Source organism: Lagopus muta, chromosome 3, assembly GCF_023343835.1.
Source record: "Lagopus muta isolate bLagMut1 chromosome 3, bLagMut1 primary, whole genome shotgun sequence".
NCBI lineage: Eukaryota > Metazoa > Chordata > Aves > Galliformes > Phasianidae > Lagopus > Lagopus muta.
Genome location: NC_064435.1, coordinates 9,679,463 through 9,698,336, shown reverse-complemented (window position 1 = coordinate 9,698,336; position 18,874 = coordinate 9,679,463). Strand labels below are relative to the sequence as shown.

Here is an 18,874-nt window from a genome sequence, read left to right as displayed (position 1 = left end):
ATAGCCAGACTGGTAGCCTGATCTGGAACATTATTCTGATGGCTATGCAAGCCAGTATGGGTAGTCAAAATGCAGTTTCTTCAGCAATGACCACTGGGACCTATGTGGATTGGACAGTATTCTTCCCCTCTCAAAACCTGGTGACAAGGAATCAACAGGAAAGAAAGTAAGAGCCCTGAAATGTGCTAGGTTTAAGATCAGTGCACTAGACTCTAGTGGTTACTGGTAATGAAACAGCAAAGTTTTCACTATATAAAATCTATAAATTTATTTTTTGTAAAAATCCAAAGAGCACGAAGACATCTCACTCAAAATACTGGCAAATCAAACCACACTTAGAAAAATGAAAGCTGATTTTATTATCTTATCCACAGCCAATCATTTGACATGAACATGCATACGTAATTTTGCTACGCACACACCACAGTTTAACGTTAGTTATTAAAGGTTAAACATACAACATACATCCTTACAAAAATGAGTCAAAATGCAAACGTAACTTTTAAACAAAACTGTTTTTACTCATTTAAAAAAACCTTTGTGTCGGGTACCATTTTGTACAAACACAGTTAATTTAAACAAATCTGCTTTTAGTTTCCTCATGGTTCAACATGAAAATAAGCTGCAATAGAAAATGAAGTCATCAAGGGATTTTTAAATAGCAGAAGTAGGCAGTCTTGCCATGCAGAAGAAGCAATATTAAATATTAGTTTTTCAAAAAAAGAAAAAACCACAAGTTTAAAAATATTTAGTTCAAGTCACAAATCTTTCCCCAGTACAGAGAAATCCAAATACAACGCATAATTAGCTGCCACTTAGGATGGCTATTCTGAAATGTAGAAACTTTCCAGAATTGTAATTTTTGATTTGGCACAGAAAAGAAGTCTGAGCTTACTTAAGAACAAGAAAGTGATTTTAAAAAAAAAAAAAAAAAAGGAAAACAGGAAGAGAGAAAAAAAAATACAAAGCAAGAATGAATGAGATAGTAGTTGCAATCACTAAAAAAAAATCTGTGCATCTCAGTCATTGCAGAATACTGTCTGTCTACAGCAGGTGCGAGTTCCAGGTAATTGTTATTGCAACATGGATTTAATTTGCTTGGAGGTAGTCTCATCATTCAAATGCTTTGTTGTGTACCTAAGCAGAAATAAAAATCAAGTTTAGAAAAACACAAACTATTTTGTTTCGGTACAGACAGGCTGAGGCATAACTGAACAAACTGAGTTTATGCTATAGAAACCCCTACAGTCACTGATCTACACCTATTCCTATTACCAAGAATAGATTTTCTCTTCTGGAAGTGCTTCTGTTATCAGATCTATACTCCAGCAGCCTTACACCAAGATGAAATAAAAAAGCCTCAGGTGGATGGTGGCTCATTCTCATATGCCACTTCACAGCAAAGTCATGTGCAGTTGTGAAAGCCAGCTGTGAGCACTGATTGAGTTCATGGGCAACACCTCCAACTAAAACAATGCCTCTGAAATCTTTCTTCCCAACTTCCAATAACTAAACTGCTTAAAGATCCCTCAGAGGCAATGGCTTAATTCCCTGTTTACTTAGCTGTGCTAATGACATCTTTAAAAGGTACAGATACAAGTGTTTTCTCCTTTCTTTTCCCTCAAAATTCTCTAGGGTATTTTTTTTTTTATCACCACAAAAAACTTTGCCAGATCTTATTTTAAAGTACTGTATACACTCCATATTGCAATCCGTGCACAGTTCCTTTCCCTGATCTTATTAGAGAATCTTATTCTGTAATTCAAATATTTAACGGGTTAAAATTAGCACTTTGACTGTGATCCGTAACTGCACTAATATTTTACATGTTCACTAGCAGAATATACAATGGCTTAGTTTTGAAAATCAGTATCAATATAGATTTCAGGACATTTTGGGAATATATAATTCCCACAAGAGCTCCAAGCTTTTCTAAAATCTAGAGAAGTTATTACACTTGGTATTTTGCCCATGTGAAAAAGTTGAACATGATTTAAATACTTATAAGAATTTAATTCCAAACAGCTGAGATCTTTCCAAAATCCATACTACCTTCCATCTGCTTTTAAGAGCCATGATTTACCTCTCAGAAAAGAAAACTTCCAACCCAAATCCTCCAAAAATCAAAGAGTCAGATTGACTTAATTTCTCATGACATCATCTTGAACCCCCTTCCACCATGCAGGCACACAGCAGCTCAGCATCACTAGTCAGCAATTGCAAATGTGATTTTAAAAAAGGATTTCAATATCTTACCGCAATGAATCGTCACATACATGAAAAACCTGGATTGTTGAAATATCTATGTATGCATGAAATGGGTTAGCGTGGCAAAATGTCAGCATGACAGCACAGCTCAAGTTCACAGAACTGAACACAATGGAGTGAGGACCTGAACAACATTTTGTGTACTTTGCTGGGCAGAAAATAAATATTGTGTTTTCTCTTTAGAAACTTGCCTTCTTCTACTGATTACCATCACAAAGACTGATTAGTATCACAAGAAGTTTCAGAAATGAGTAACCAAACCATGTAGGTATGGAAACACTCAAAACTTTCCAACAGATTTTTTTGCTCTCTTTGGCTAATAATCTGGAAAAAAACTTGCCCAATTAAACCACCTATAATACTATATTATTTCCCTTCTTACTACAGCTGGACATGAAGAAAAAGAAAATTAAAGCAGTTTCACTACTGATAAGAAAAAGCCAAATGAGCAACATTAACTAAAGCTTCCACATTTCAAAAGCACAAATAGCCATACAGAATTATAGTTAACTTGTACTAATAAATAAGGTACAAAAAGCACATAAGCACAAAAGAGAGGCCTCCGCTTATCTATTATGTTTCATTTTATCTTGCAAATCCTCCGATGCTTGACATTAACATGAAGAACATGAAGAGATGTAACTGTATGACCAATAAGCAGTTTTTAGGCTTCTATAGTGAGTTACTTGCTCTTTTTCATCTCTCTAATTTATGCATTAATACTTGTCTTGTATATTATACAGCAAACGCACTGATACTCGCGCTGCAAGTACCTCTTCATAAATACTTTGCAACAGCTTCTCGTATGTAAGTAGAAACTGCTCCTCTATCTACCCTGTATGTCTGAAGCTACCTGTGAAACATGAAAATTGCGTTAAATTACTCTCAGACTCTGCTAATAATACATAAAATCATTAACAATATCAAACCACACAGCCAAGGATATGGCAATACTATCTTATTAGTCAACAGTTTTGCCTTCAGGTACAGCTGCTGCTCTGTCACACACACCTTTTCACCCACTCTTACCCTGTGTGCAGCTGATGCATGTAAAAAGCTATCTTAGAGCAAATTTACAACATAGCCTCGAAAACACAGCAGCTTCTTCATGTGTCCATGTGTCCAAACACAGTGGGAAAGAAGCCTGCAATAAACACATTCGCCTTTTACCTCCAGCACTAAACACTTCACTGCTGAAAGGAAGACCCTGGATAATTTCTGGAAATTTACAAAGATTTCAAATAAAGAAAAAAAGATTACCTGAGAGCATTTAGAAGGCCTTCTACACTGTTAGGAGGCTGGTCTTTAAGAACTTTGATGCATCCTTTCATCTAGGAGTCAAAAAACATGATTTTTTTCACACAAATACTTTGTAAGCTTACAGAAGTGTTATATATTATTTGCCACGGTGAGAAAATTACTTAAAAACTGCAAGAGTGCACTTCCTTGATACTGGAAAGGAATTAAGCTTTCAGTATTATGTTTTCTTATAACTGAATAACTCAGATCATTCAAAATCTGCTTATCTTTAGACAACACAAAATTGATGTGAAACTCTAATGTATCAATATTAAGAATAAGTAATTGTAAGCACAATCTTTGCCTACAATTGATTTACGGAGAACAATTCAATTCAGCTAGTGAAGTAATGACAATGTGACAACTGGATAATACTCCATAACAAATAACCACTAAGCAGCATATGTTAACAGCATGCATTTCACAGACTGCTACCAAACAAACCAAGTTAGAGCTGAAGACTAGCAAAGAATGAAGCATTTCACAGGAGTGAGGAACAAGTCAGATGCCACCATTGTTTTCAGTAGTTTTGATTTGTACCTTTCAACACAAATGACTGTTCACAAGTATTACAAGTCACCACCCAAACTCCATCACATTTTTAATGGCTTGACAGTAACCACTATGTATCTAAACCACTATGTTTTAGATTTCTCACTGCTTACGCACTTGTTTTGTTCCCAGTTAACACTACCTTTTCTCTATCAAACCAAAAGGCACATCTGCTACTATTAAAATCCACACAGAAGAAAAATAAACCTACAAAACAGTTCAAATACTCAAAAGATTACTCAGTAACAAAAAACTTACATCAATTTTAGAAGTTTTGGCAAAAGCGCCCACCGGATGCACGTGGTCATAGAGTATGATGACACCCACCATTACTCTCAGACAGAATGATACTGTTTCCTCATTTGTAAACCTGCTTCTATATTCACTGTAATTGAAAAACAGGGAAAATTATTCAAACAAAATAAAGATAATCCCTAATAATGCCCAAGATAAGTTTAAAGAGAAAAACTATGCACTCTGCTTTGCTCTGGTGCATTCTCATCTTGAGTACTGACTGCAGTTTTGGGTACAACATAAGAAGGACTAAAACTATTAGTGTCCAAAAAAAGGCTGCAAAGATGGGGAAGGTTTTACAGGGCAAAACACATGAGTAGCTGAAGTCTTATGGTATGTTCAGCCCAGAGGAGACTGAAGGGAGGTTTTGGTGCCCTACAGCTCTCCCACAAGGGGAATGGAGCAACAGGACCCAAGGAAATGGCCTGCATCTGCACTAGGGGTGGGTCTGGCTGGGTGTCAGGAGGAGGTTCTTCACCAGAGGGTGATCAGGCACGGAAGAGGCTGCCCATGGCAGTGGTCTCATCCCCAAGCATCCAGAGTTGAAGGAGAGTTTGGACAACACTCTCAGACATAAGGTCCGAAATTTTGGGTGGTCCTTGCGGAACCAGAGGCTGGGCTCAATGATCCTTTTGAGTTCCTTCTAGAGCAGGATAGTCTATAAAATCCTGCCATAAATCCTCAGAGAAAGAACAGTTCTGAGAGTTTTCCTTTTTCCTTTCAGCAATCTGATCACAAAAGCAAATCCACTGCTTAGAAAGCAATAGCTGGAAGTTACAGATTCTCAAATCTAAAGTAGCACCCTGTTGCTATGTTTCAAGCTTCTCCCTCCCTCAGAAAAACTTAAACAAAACACACCAACTTTCCTTTCAGCATGCCTTATCCTTTCTCCCTCTGTACTCCCTAAAATGCAAGCAACTCAAACTTCTGATGTGGGGACAGGACGGAAATGAAAGCCCAATGGTACACTACTTTCTTGAGTGAGATGACCATTACAAAACAGAGTAATGGTATAAACACAGGGAGATATTAATGTATTTCAAAACATATATACTGAGGTATTTGATCTGATCTTCTTTTAATTTGACAGTGTGCCTCTTGTCTGAAGAGTTTTACTACTGGGAAATGATTTCCATCACAGAAAAAATACAAAGCTCATTTTGACTTTGTTTATACTCCCAAAGCCTCCCAAATTTGGACTAGACTATAGACTGTCCTTATGCCTGAATTCATCTTATCCCCAGGCAAGGACACTGTAACTTTGTTACAGCCTTCAGCCAAGTCAACTTGCAAGGAGACACCATTAAGCACAGTTGCTGATAACCTCTCTTCTAGGAGGCCCTAGGCAATCATGCTCAAATGGTGTATTTTCCTGAATTATATATGAGAAAACCATTTATAAGTACCACCAAGAGGTTGTCTAGCTTTCATAGCTGTTCTATTTTAAAATATTAATTTGTTCAGAAAAGTAGACCATATGATTTGTGTGGCCAGCAAAATAAAACAAGTTAGCTTCATGTCAAGATTAATAACTAAGTTGGTAAAAAGATAACACCAAAATTCCTAGTTATTCAAATAGTTTTCGTCATTATGAATCACAAGTCACATCTAAAAACATGGATATGATTAATACACAATATTAGTACTATTAATACTCACGGGGTTTCCAGCATGACCCTACACACACTGGCCATGGTGCTTAAACAATCTGTAGTATTCTCTATTGGTAAATTTTTATTCTGCAAAAGAAGATAAACAGTTTTCAATTTTTGTAAAAGATTATCATATAAAACATAAATCAAGTCACTGATCTGTTGGCATGGCGATATGGAAGATTTAAAAACTTCAGTACAACTATGGTAATATTAAGTTCTTTTGCACTGTTCTGTTTTGTACTTTTGCTTTTGTTGTTCTGGGTTTTAAACATTACATTGAAAGCTGGCAACCTAAAGACTAAAGTCTACAAAATTGAAGCCTACCATATCTGTTTTGCTTGCAGAAATGCACCAGTGAGACTATTGATGCTTAGGAAGTTCTAAACGAAAAAAATCTAATCTGTTCTCTAAGGACAGTCTTCTGTAGCCAAATATGTGCAGCAGATGCATGTCTTTCTCTTCGTTGAAGACTTATTGTTTCAGAAGAATATCTCAATCTCAAACATTTAACACGACAGGTAACTTTTCAAGGCATTTCAAGTGTAAAGAAGAACGAATAAAGAATTTATTGAAATAGAAATAAGACTTTGTATTAGTATTCTAACACACGTACTGTTTTTTAAATTAAAAATGGTGTATTCTATTTGAGACAAAACATAATTATCAAGTATCCATCAGAACACAATCACTACAATTAAAGTATCATTGATATTTAGATACAGTGAAACAGGAATGCTTTACAACATTGGAATACTTTTCAGGATCCATTCTCTCATTAACGAACCTTAGTTGACTTTAAACAGCAAAAGACAAGTGCCTTCAGAAGGAGAAAAGGAAGACGCACTGCAATTCCCTCTCTATTTTTAGCACAAAATCAAACTGTTTCCCCTGAAATTTTATGAAGTTCCTGATTCAAGTACCAAAAAAAAGCAGGGCAGCATGGTATTCTAGGTATTACTAGAGGAAATCTTTCACTATCAGTGTTGTATTACTTCCTGCTTATTTTTTGCAATGCATCCACAAGGTGGCTAGCTGACACTGTTCACCTCTACAGCTTCTAAGAAGGGCACATCCTGTTTCTTGAGGTTCCAAAAAAACAAGTTGGATTTCTGGATACAAGAATAAGCCCGACAGTTCTGTTTTCAAAACAATGTCTGGCCCTGGAAAGCTTGCGTACGCTATCCAACCCATAAATGTATACTCTTACCTCTGACACAAATTTTGTTGTAGCATCACTTAAGGTTTTCAACATCGGCGTTGCTTCAGCATAAAATAAAGACATTCTGTTTGCCAACTCGTTATTTACTTCATTTTCTCCTTCTGCCTAGAAAGCAGGAAAGAAGAATTCAGTTTTTCTTCATATGGAAAACTAGGTAGTAGCACAAGGTGACATTTCGTACCATCTAAAGGTTACCTACTGGGACATTATTAATCCTCATACGGCTCAGAGTTCTTCTGTAGTAGCTGAAGTCATTCTGTATAGCAGGATTTGTCATCTATGTAGATATGGAAGGAAAAGAGTTAAGACAAACTTCTCAAGAAAAATATAAAGACAAGATTTCATAAAATTTAGTACCAAGAAAAAGAAAATACTTAAATTCCTGAAATAAAAGACTTGTGACGCTGTAAATAGAGATACATAGAAAAAAATCTATCTTATCAGATTTTTCAGAACAAGATCTAACAAGAAAAGGAGGAGGTTTTGTAATAGGAATTTGAAATTAATGGGTTGAAAAAGATGTTTTTGTACGTTTGATTCCAAGGATCAGATCAATACATTGGTATTACATATTACGAGCTAAGTTCTTTTCACATCAGTAAGAAAGTACGTGCCCAGCTATTAACAGTAACACCAGCATCATCCCAAAAGATGTACCAAATTCAAGAAGAATTTGAAGAAACACGACTAAGATGAACTCAAATGTAACAAGTGTCTAAAGATAACATTTCTTCTGTATTCCAGTTTAATCTAACTGTAGTTCATGTGAACAAGCCATCCATAGCAGACATTTGAATATTTCCTAAATGCTCTGTTCTAGAACAGAATGCGATCCAAACTTCACAGAGTTGTTTTCCTTTTCTAACCTACTTATAAAATTACACCAAGTTCTTACCTTGAGCTCATCAAATCGGAGGGTAAAGTGAAGAATTTCTGCGAACTGCTTAGCAAGAGCCTGCTCTCGCTCCAGGTGTTGTGTTGGTGAATATGGAGTGCTTGTCAGGGCTCCCAACAGACCTCTCAATCCTGCCTCTTAAAAGAGGAGAATGTTTCACATTATACAACTGCACCTGCTTCTTGTGCCCAATGCTCTACACACTAGACTTAAAATATCAATCTTCCAAAACACACGGCAATTAATGATAGACTTCGGGAATGGTTTCTATGTGTCAATTTTATCATATTTACTTACAAACCACTATGGAAACTATGCCTAATCAGCACTAATGACAGTGATGAAATGTTTTTCAAAAAGCTTTATTCCAGCTTTGTGCAAGTTATCTTCAAGAAAGTAAACCAAAATTCAAGATTGATACCTATCACCAGAAGTCATGTTTTATTTGTCCGTTTTTAAGATAAACTCACACTCAATATCTTAGTGCCCTCCCAGGTTAACTACAGGGACAGGAGATGTCAAGTATACTCCTATCCTCTCTTCTCTCAGGTATCCACTGAAGTAAGTTTACTTTCACATGAAAAAGGTGGTATACAAAAAAAAGTGCATGGAAGGAACCGTGCAATAAGAGCTTGTAACAAATGGTTGACCTGGATGTGATCTGTATTTCAAGTGTACAAACCTAATGAAGACAAAAACTATGTTCATACCATTCAACTTACCTAGTCTTTGAGAAAATTCATAGAATTTCTTTAGTTTGCCTACTAATGGAACAACTGCGCCCCATGCCTTCTCTTGCAGTTTCTCATCATTGGGATGCTGTATTGCCTTATATTAGGAAAAAAAAGAGGAAAAGAGTATGTTTAGATAAAGAATATCTGAGACTTCACTGAAAAAGAGAAGTAATCTAGCTTTCTAAATACTGAGGACTTTCTAGTAATGAGATAACCGAAGACTAACCAAAGACTGTTCCAAAAAGCGCTAAACATTTGCGTTGAAAGTAAGTATCCAGCATAGAAAAGCAAAACAAAAAACACCTTGAGAAAGTATAAATAAATTGTTAAAAATAAAATTACTCAGATTATGAAACTTTACATAACCAGATGTAGTTAATTGAAATTAACAACTTCACTTGCAAGCAAAGCAGGTCAGTGATCAAATTCTCTAATATTATCTATCACAAATTTCAGAAACGATGAAGAAAACAAACCACAATGCATTCCCTATGAAATTCAGGCTAAATATTACAGTAGGGACATTGTGATACAATCAGAAACATAAAGATATGTCATATGTCAGAACATTAAGGCATATATGTGTAGACCTCATCTTTACAGTAAGTTTTCAAGACAGACAACACTTTGAATTCAATCTCTTCAAGTTTTTAAGACAGAAACTTCTGACTTTTCTGCAACTGAAATTTATCAAGAAAACAGAAATAAAAAAGTTTGTAACTCCCTAGCTCCCTTCTTCAGTCAAGTCCTTGACTCCAAAATCCATTTCAGTCAGCTCTGGGCTACAGGTTTTAGCACACTTCTTTCTGGCCCTTAAAAAGCTTCCTTCTGCTTTGTCTACCTCCTCTCAGCTGCAGGTCTCTTTCTGCACAGGAACTTCAGGCCTTGGTGCTGTGACACACATTACTGCCAGATCCTAGAGCCTCTGCTTGAACATGCTCTTTCTTTAAAGAAAGAAATAAGCTATCTCCCCTCCCAGGGCTGTGTGTGACACAATTACCATTATGAAACCTAACTTACCACTTCAGAGAGACTGAATAAAAACACATGGTACTTATGAGCTGAATAGCTATGAGTTTCTCCAATTTACATGGAGCGAGCAGAGACTCGTGTCTAGTAAGGTTTCTCAAAGAACTCTACAGTGGGAATTCTCCTCACTTTAGGAGCAAAGCAGTCCCAACTCTTCCATCTGAACCAGAAGAAGAGGGAACTGAAAGACTATTTATTCTACTTTTCCTTTAAGTTAAGTAAGAATGGAGTGACATGCTGTTCAGAAACCGTTTCCATCCAAACACCTCCTTCCGTAAATAAAAGCCACCTTGAAGGTACTGAGAAGCCTTTCGCATTAGGATTCTCACACATCAGACTTTTCCAATCAGCACACAAAAAGATGTTGATATTATTTAACATTGCATTGAAGTCATGCTACGAGCTTGTCAAATGACTACTAACTTAGGAAAAGCTAACGTGGAAATATAAAGAAAACCAACTGCAACAATTCCATAAACCTCTGAGAAGTGTGCTATTACACGTGTGCGTTAATACTGCTGAAACAAGTGACATCCATTTTGCTGTTAAAAGGAACATTCCAAAGGAGAATTTCAAGACAGCAATTTTAATAGGCAACATGCTCTGCCAAGACAGCTCCTGCAAGCAAAGTTAAATTCCAGTGGTACTGTTAGGATCAATGAACAATCACAGGCTGTGCACAATCATAACGCTCTGGCTCACCTCTCGTATTTCATGGCCAGCTCCTCTATATGACTGCAAGTCTTCCAGTATTCCTTCTGCATCCTTTAACACTACATTCACCTGATTATAAATTTCCTTTTCAGATTCTGTAGGTTGGGCATCTAAACAGTAGAACATATTAAATATATATATATATTTAACAACATAATGGAATTCAAGAGGCACACCACCACTTAGGGGACAAATTCTTCATACAACTCTAATTATTGCTATGTATTAGGAACACCAGAAGAGAGCAAATTGCATTTGTTTTAGTAATATTTTACCTTCTTTTAGCACCCCAAGAGATCCCCCTGGAGTCTACTCTGACTGATTTACTATTAGATTCAAAAAAGAAACATTGGCAGGATACCTTTATGAGTGCTGTGTAATGATAACTGATATTCACCATAGGGTGCACTGCAAACTCAGTGTACAGTAAGGGACTTAGCACGCTCACTGCACATGTACTAACAATGGAAATGAACACCTGAAGGTTATCTAGGATTACTGCATAAGCTTATTTTTCCTCTCTTCTGCCTCCCCTGTTTGTTATTGGTAGGGAAAAGAGCTGCTGTATCTTTTACTTCTATATAATTAATTCACAACACATTCTTTATTGCACTAATTGCAAAACCACAGTTGAGAAAAAGATCTAGTGTAAACTTGTTCTCTTCCTTTTTTTTTTTCCATTTAATTTTAAGGATACATTGTCTTACCAGCAGTATATTCGATTTTATTTCAGAAAGCTCTATATAGGTATGCATCTAAAGAAATGTCATTCAGTAGGAAGTATGTTTTGAGAAAACCAAAAGGCTTTAACGTTTAAACATAACCACTTCAGTATAAATATCTCAGACTTGTTTTACCTTACTTTATCTTTTAAAATTCTGATGAAAGCTCTAAAGATAGGTCCTCTTAGACTAATACAAAAAAGGTTAATTAACAAAGCTGTTAGTGCAGCTATTTACAAAAAAAAAGTACATTCATCCATTTAAGTGGGCAAAATACGATATTAAATAAATATCAGGATATTGTAACTCAAGGGTTTTCAATAACAAAAGTCAAGGGATTTATTGTTAATACCCTTCTACAGGGACAAACAAAAGCTGTCTTATGGGCAATACAGCATCATGATTTTATGCAGTTTAAAAAGCCCAGAAAAAATCTTCAATGAAAGTGATTTCTCTATGATCGATATATACAACACTCACTAATGGTGATGGAAGTCAGAGACATTAAGTTGAAAAAAAGAAAAAATCCCAATATGAGTGTTACACAATAGAAAATCATTATAAAGCAGAGTTTGCATTAGAAGAAATTAAGTTTCACATGCATTGCCTGTCTGGATTTTGTTTTAATTTTTGCATCATATTTCATAATTTTATGGTTCATCAGATAGACAGAGTAGGCATTATTAGCAAACATGCCCACACAGATTTTGCAACAGTTTAACTGTGCTATTTTGAGAACCACCAAGAATTATCATGGGTAAAATTAAGCAGGTCACGCCTTTAAAAAAAAAAAAAAAAAAAAAAGCATCTACAAGAGCACCACATTGATTAGGCATCGAGTAAAAGTGGCCAGTGCTTTTCGGATCATCACAAAGGTCACATTTATAATTTTGAAAGCTGCTGAAGACTGCTGTAAGAAATGAAGACAAAAAAAAATGAAGGAATATAGCAGACAGGTAAGCACAAGTTGACTGGCAGCAGTTCATGCACAAACATGAAACGCTATAGTGAAATACAGACTACAATGTGAAGCTCTGTAGCATTCCAGATTGTGTTGTTAAATAATGCAATCAAGACTTGCCACTTGGATTGTCTCACGCTGAGAACCCCTCTTGCCTTTTTAATTTTTCATGACATTTTTTCTTTACCCTCCCTACTAAGAACAGTCATTTTTCAGCACTGGGGGATGAGGGGCTGCACAGCAGAAGGGCTCACAAGAGCTCTTCCTTTTTTCAAAACCAGCAGACAAGCAGAACAGATGTGATACTGTGACCTTCCAAGTTATAATAAATGACAACCACCCTCTGAATACAAATTATGAAGTCTTTGTTGAGTAGCTGGCTATGTATGGCAACCCCTTTATCTCCACAACTCTGCTTCACTTTGGATGTAAGGCAATTACTGTACCTTGTTTCCCTAGAATGTTTCAGGAAACCTAAACCAATGACTTTATTTGTTGGGGGGGTAAACATTTTATTGTTTATAAGTAACAAACTCCTAGATCCACATTTTAAAATCCAGTAAAATCCATTCTTCTGGCATGTATCTTATTTTGGTACACTTTCAACAGACAAAACTATATCTTGTTTTGTCCCAACTAAGCTCCTCTTCCATCTGTAATTCTTCATTGCCAAGACATGCAATGAAGAGCTACATTTTTAGTTAGAGAACAGTGCAAATATAAAAAGTAAAGCCCATAGGACTGTGAAGTGAATGTAAAATAACTTAAGATGGATTAAGATGGGTTTAAAAAAATACAGTGTGGAAAAGCTTCAAGCTGTGGTGCAGCCTGGCTCAGAACAATTGGCCTATTGGCTTTGTAAGACACTGTACTGTGAAAATTTATAGATAAAAAGGGACAGCCTGACCTCTCCAGCGCCCCTGGAAACTCCAATAGATGGAGGGAGCATTTGCACACACTTGTATGTACGTGAGGACTCAAGCTGTGGGGACTTTATTTGAGTCACTGACTGTAAAACTTGTTTTCCTCACTATGGAAGACACGGACCAGGAATGATAGACGTGCTTCTGGAACTTGTCTTGATAACTGAGAATGAACAGCCAGCAATGCTGGGCATCCAAATGGCAACATGAAGGTGGTAACTTCAGGGATTCCCCCTTTCCTCTTACAGAGAATGTAAATTCATGTCACAACTGCATGACAATGCTTTACTTTTACCTGGCAAAAACTCCCATTACAAGAGCAAATAGAGCAAGCACAGCACAGCTTGCTGAGCGGTTTTGAGGTTTGACATTGTTGCCAAGGGAGCTAACCCCTGGTTATTCAGGGCAGCTTTCCCATCTTTAATCCAATAATAAGTGCAGACTGATGTCCTCTGAGCAAATGAGAAGTAAATTTCACATTTAATTAGAACATTGCACTGAATGCAACATACATTTAGAGTTCATAATGCTCACACAGTAACATGTTAAAGACAAGAGACTGGACTTAAGCAACGTACAAACGCTGCCATGTGAACTAAACGCTGTAAGAGTATGACAACGTGTTGCATGCTAAAAACACACATTTTGTGACTACTTAAAAGCATCCTGGTTGGCCTACAGAATAAAGGAGGGACGGAAAATAAGAGTTGACAATTAATGTTTGCTGTGTGGTATAAAACTGGCATTTTTCTCAGGGAAGAACACATTAATCCCAGAAACCAGATGGGATTCACCAACAGGGTAGAAATTCCAGCCTGCTAGAAATGAACAACCTGGTGTGGAGGGGGGTGACCCTGCAGAGGGATTGGAACTGGATGATCTTAAAGGACCCTTCCAACCCAAACCATTCTGTGATTCTATGAAATGATTTATGTGTCTCTACCATAAAGACTCAGGAACAAACTGTCTTTGTGGCTTCTCTGAAACCTAGCCAAGATTTTTGGAGGTAATGCAGAATACTTTTCATACTGTTAGCTTGAGATCACCACCTGCAAGCAAAAGTACTCTGCAGCTTAGCTACTATTCACACCAGTAAGTTTGAGAAGCATTGCACTGTGACAGCAGTGGCATCAATATAAGCTTCCCATGTTGTACCTGGCTGTTGAAGTGGCACTACAAAGATCTGAGTAGAATATTTTAAATAATTATTTGTTTCAAACAGCTGAATTGAATGACCAAAGAAAGCAGGAGCTTAACCTGCATTAATGCAGGGAAAAGCCCACAGCCCATTGCATCATTTTTTTGTCTGCGTTCTGATAGCCAGTCACTGACATCACTGCAAACTAGCACCAAGCTAAATATCTGAAAGTCCTGGAAACCAATTTTAAATCCTTCTACATTCAGCACCTGTATTCCTATAAAGCTTTTCAGAGATTAGATTCTGTTGCTACGGTATTGTGCTAAGGAACATTTAACTGGTCTGCTCATTCCAAGGACATACCTGGATTCAAAAACAAAACATCTAGGCCTGTGTATTATTGAGCCAGGCAGGTAATACAGCACTGGGAATTTTGTTTTTAATACAGAGCTTACTTGCTCTTCCCCATAAAAACATAATCTTAAGTATCCCAAGATTAAGTGCCAAGTCTTGAAGAAAGATCTTGACTGTGTCAAAGTCAAGATTCTGTCAAGGCAAGCTATCTGAAATAGAGTAGAAAGAAGTATGGGTACATAGTACAGCAGCAGAAACACACATAGGACAGAGTTAAAAATGAATAAAGAACAGTCTAACAACTCAGCCACAGTGTAAGTCACTTAATTTGACTGCATGTATAAACATTTCATGTCAGCAACCTCCTTACTCTCATGCCAAATCATGTTCATGCTCAAAACATGCATTTAAAAAAATGTGATGGATAAAAACTTTCAAAAAATTAGCAGCAATTGTTATCACAAATGATTCCAGAATTATGCCTCATGTATTCAGCTACCTTGAACTAGTGGATAATCCTATTAAACAGTTTGTATTTGCAGACTGAACTGGATTTCCAGCGCTCCAATATTCTCCTGCACCATTTCTCCCTGCTTCACTACCTCACATCTATTTGGAGATATGTGAAACTTGAAATGTTCTTAAACAAATCTTGTTTTCCAGTTCTTGAACACAGCCCTTGATTATCTCCCTTTCATGGCTAACTTGTATAGCTACTGTCATTCAGTAAACTAAATGTTAGGAAAAGACAGATGATGAAATCAACACTACAGGATGAGGGTTTAGAAACATTCCAACTTCAAATGATATTAAAGCATAACCATATCTCTCCAAGCATTCTCTTTTATTTTGCAAATAATAAAACCAATTGGCACTATTTCACTGAAAAATAATTTAGGAGAAAGAAAAGATAATGAATCTTGTATTATCTATATCATAATATTTCATGGTAGGGCTTTGATTTCTTTTTTTTTTTTTTGTTATAGTATTCCAATGTATTTTGTTGCAAGTTAAAATGCACTTTGAACAATATTTTTCTTATTTTATGCTAGTTGATGCACAGCTGGGGTAAAGCACATCCCAAAATAAAGTGATTAAACATGCATAGCAGCAGCCAAAACCACTTACCTGCCATTCTTAGGCTACATTATATCATGCAACAAAAACTAAAAGCAGAAATACCAACAGCACGTGAACCTTCCTGAACTCTTGGCATTGATCAAAGGTTTGCCTCTCTAATCTTCAAAAGCAATTTCACCTCTACAACACTTGCTGAGCCTCCATTTGAGGAGGGATGAGGTTTACTGTCAAATTTCAATGCCAAATCAAGTAAGGTTCACAAACACACCTCTACCATTGCGATGTTGGAGAGCTATGAAGAGCTGTTGTGAGCCAACCAGTATGCGCTGCATTCAGCATCTAGAGGCATACTAGAAGTGCACAAAGAAGGAATTAGATTTCATATTTTGTCCTTCTTTAAGACACACAACCTCTAGCAATTTCAGTATGTCTTCAAAGAATTCAAGTTCTTTTAAAAATTATTTTCAAAGTTTTGGTTAAAAAGCAAACAGAATTTTGGTTTTAAAAAGGAAACTATATCAGATTCCAGCCACAAAATGCAGTTTGAAAGTATTCCTGGAAACAAAGATTTTACTTTTTAGAAATTTGGGTTATTTTAAAGGAGATTATTACTTCTGTCAGAAGTTCACTGAACTTTTCATAGCTCAGGCATGCAAAGCTGTTAGAAAGATGGCAAAGTGAAAACATACATTTAGTACATGACAAATGCAGTCTACTGCAGGCAAAGAGTAATAGATATATAAAATCATCTTCTCACTTTCAAAATCAAGGAAAAAATTTGGCCCCTGCTCAAGGTCTGTGCATGTCAAAACTTTAAGAAGGTTCCCCATGTTAAGGTACCTGCCAAGACAAGAATGAGAGAAAAGAAAATTTTCCTTTATAAGAAGGAACAGCCCAAATATAGTTGATTGAAGTGGTGGGGAAGAAGACCAAGGAGTTCCATCAGGCATGGACCCGTCCTTCAGGTTCCCTCTTTGCCAGGGGGAGGAGAGCCCACTTCGGGGCCGTCCAGCTGGTGATCCCAGAGATGCAATGCAGCTTTCCTGTCAGAAGTGACGTACATCAACATCTTCACAGCCTCCCCTTTGAGAAAGGGGCACAACTCCAATTGGAGGTCTTGTGACTAATTCTGTCCTGGTACACCTTAGCACCAGTGTCCTGAGCAGGAGTACCATACTGAGGGCTAATACCACATTGGCCAGCACTGACATGGTAGTAACACTACAGGATTTTACCTGATGGGACAACAGAGGAAAAGTGTTTTAATTTTGTCAGCTCCCATAATTTTGAGAGATGATCATTATAGAAAGCTGAATCAAGATGCATCATTTCATTGTGCAGAAAATGCCAACACAGGTAATCCCCAGTTCTCTTGCACAAGGTGCCTAGAAGATTTGAGAAGATCACACAGTTCTACATCGGACTTTTAGATGTAAAAATATACATTAACTGCACCATGAATGAATAAACCAGAAACAGGAATAATTTAATACTTGCTGGTATATAAGATAGGATTACAGACAACAACTGCTCAGTACAGATTACCATGGCATACTGACAGAATTTTTCATCGTATGATTACTTGATTTGCAGGCAGATGGATGGAAATCACTGACCACAGAGACCCAAAATGACTAAGCACAAGAAAAGAAAATTTACACAGTAGCATGATGGTGGCTTGGCTCCTACTGAGAAAAAAAAAAACAAACAACAAACAACAAAAACCACAACAAAAACACAAAAACAAAGGCAAAAAAACAAACCACATGCAACCCTTTTTCAATTTGCAGATTTGCAACTGAGTCCCCTAGCCTTCATTGCAGCAGGTATAAGCAACCCTCTTCATACCATTTCAAATGCACCAGCTGTGAAGGGCTGAGAGACTTACTTTCAAAATCCAAGAAAAAATGTGCTGCATTGTGGTCTATGTCCCTGGTTAGCACCTTAATGAGATTACCCATGCCAGCAAACCTAAAAATAAAAATGGCAAAATAATTTAGTTCCAATAACCATTTCCTATTTTCAGTACACGCCTGGGTTAGCTGGAGCAGGGCTTCCATCCAGGTTTGCACACTGCAGATCCATCACCTTCTAGTGGGAAGTAGTGGATGTGCACTATACAGTGCATTTCTTCTCTTCTTCTCATTGATTATCGAAAATATGAAGAGTAATAGTTTTGGCAAAAATGAAGTTCTGAATTGCCATCTCCTTCTTAGCTTAAGAATTATGCTACCTATGATTGTTTTGCTGCAACCTACAGCCAATAAAGCCATTGGTACTTAGGAGAACAGTGACCTCAAAAAGACTAGAGCTGTTTTAAGCCTGATTTTGACTCTTCCCCCATCACTCAAAACAAAACTTGGGAAGTGTCTCAGTAGTAGTTATCAGCGGCCAACAAACAATTCTTCCCATCAAATGAGGTAAAGTTACAAGTCCAATACAAGTTGAATGCTTTCAAAAAAGAAAAAAAAAAAAGAGAATCAAGTTGCAACAGTTGTTCTTATGTTTGCTGTCACACTGCAGCTAAAAAGAAATGAGAAGTAGAAGGAAAATTACACTGTCCAAAATTAAACTAGGTCAGATAAGACATTTTCAAACATGAGTAAGTTTCCAAAGTAAATAAATACCTTCAGTAGGACAATGAAAATAACACTTCATGAAGAGGCAGCCTTTTCAATGACTCTTCAGTGTCTCACAGAAGCTAAAAATACTTAAAATCAGAACCCTGAAATATCAGGAATTCAGCGAGGTACTGCTGCAAGGCAAACTAAAGGTATTACTGATTCAAAATCTTTTAAGAATAAGCCATCAATCAAACATTTGGACTCCAGCATAAGATCTAAAAATCAAGCTGCAAATTAGTCTAATTATGTCAGTTGACCAGTGTCTTCTCTTTGTCTTCTGCTTTGAAAGCGATGGTTACTTGGAGGGAAGCAATATGTAAGAATTGTGAGTTTATGAGGAATTAAAAAAAAAAGGCGATGTGATACCTAAACAAAATATTTGGCAGACCAAGGCTTTACAACTTGTGCTGCCA

The 18,874-nt window shown here is 36.8% G+C and overlaps 1 protein-coding gene across 1 annotated transcript in view; it reads right to left on the bottom strand.

Moving 5' to 3' along the window:
- Positions 1 to 335: 335 nt before the first annotated feature.
- CYRIB (CYFIP related Rac1 interactor B) overlaps positions 336 to 18,874 on the bottom strand; it is a 73,540-nt gene continuing 55,001 nt past the window's right edge. The window contains 9 exon segments of the mRNA XM_048939837.1: positions 336 to 1,137; positions 3,529 to 3,599; positions 4,378 to 4,504; positions 6,073 to 6,152; positions 7,276 to 7,392; positions 7,487 to 7,564; positions 8,183 to 8,319; positions 8,905 to 9,010; positions 10,648 to 10,769. Coding sequence (XP_048795794.1) covers positions 1,074 to 1,137; positions 3,529 to 3,599; positions 4,378 to 4,504; positions 6,073 to 6,152; positions 7,276 to 7,392; positions 7,487 to 7,564; positions 8,183 to 8,319; positions 8,905 to 9,010; positions 10,648 to 10,769 — 902 coding nt within the window. The 3' untranslated portion in view covers positions 336 to 1,073.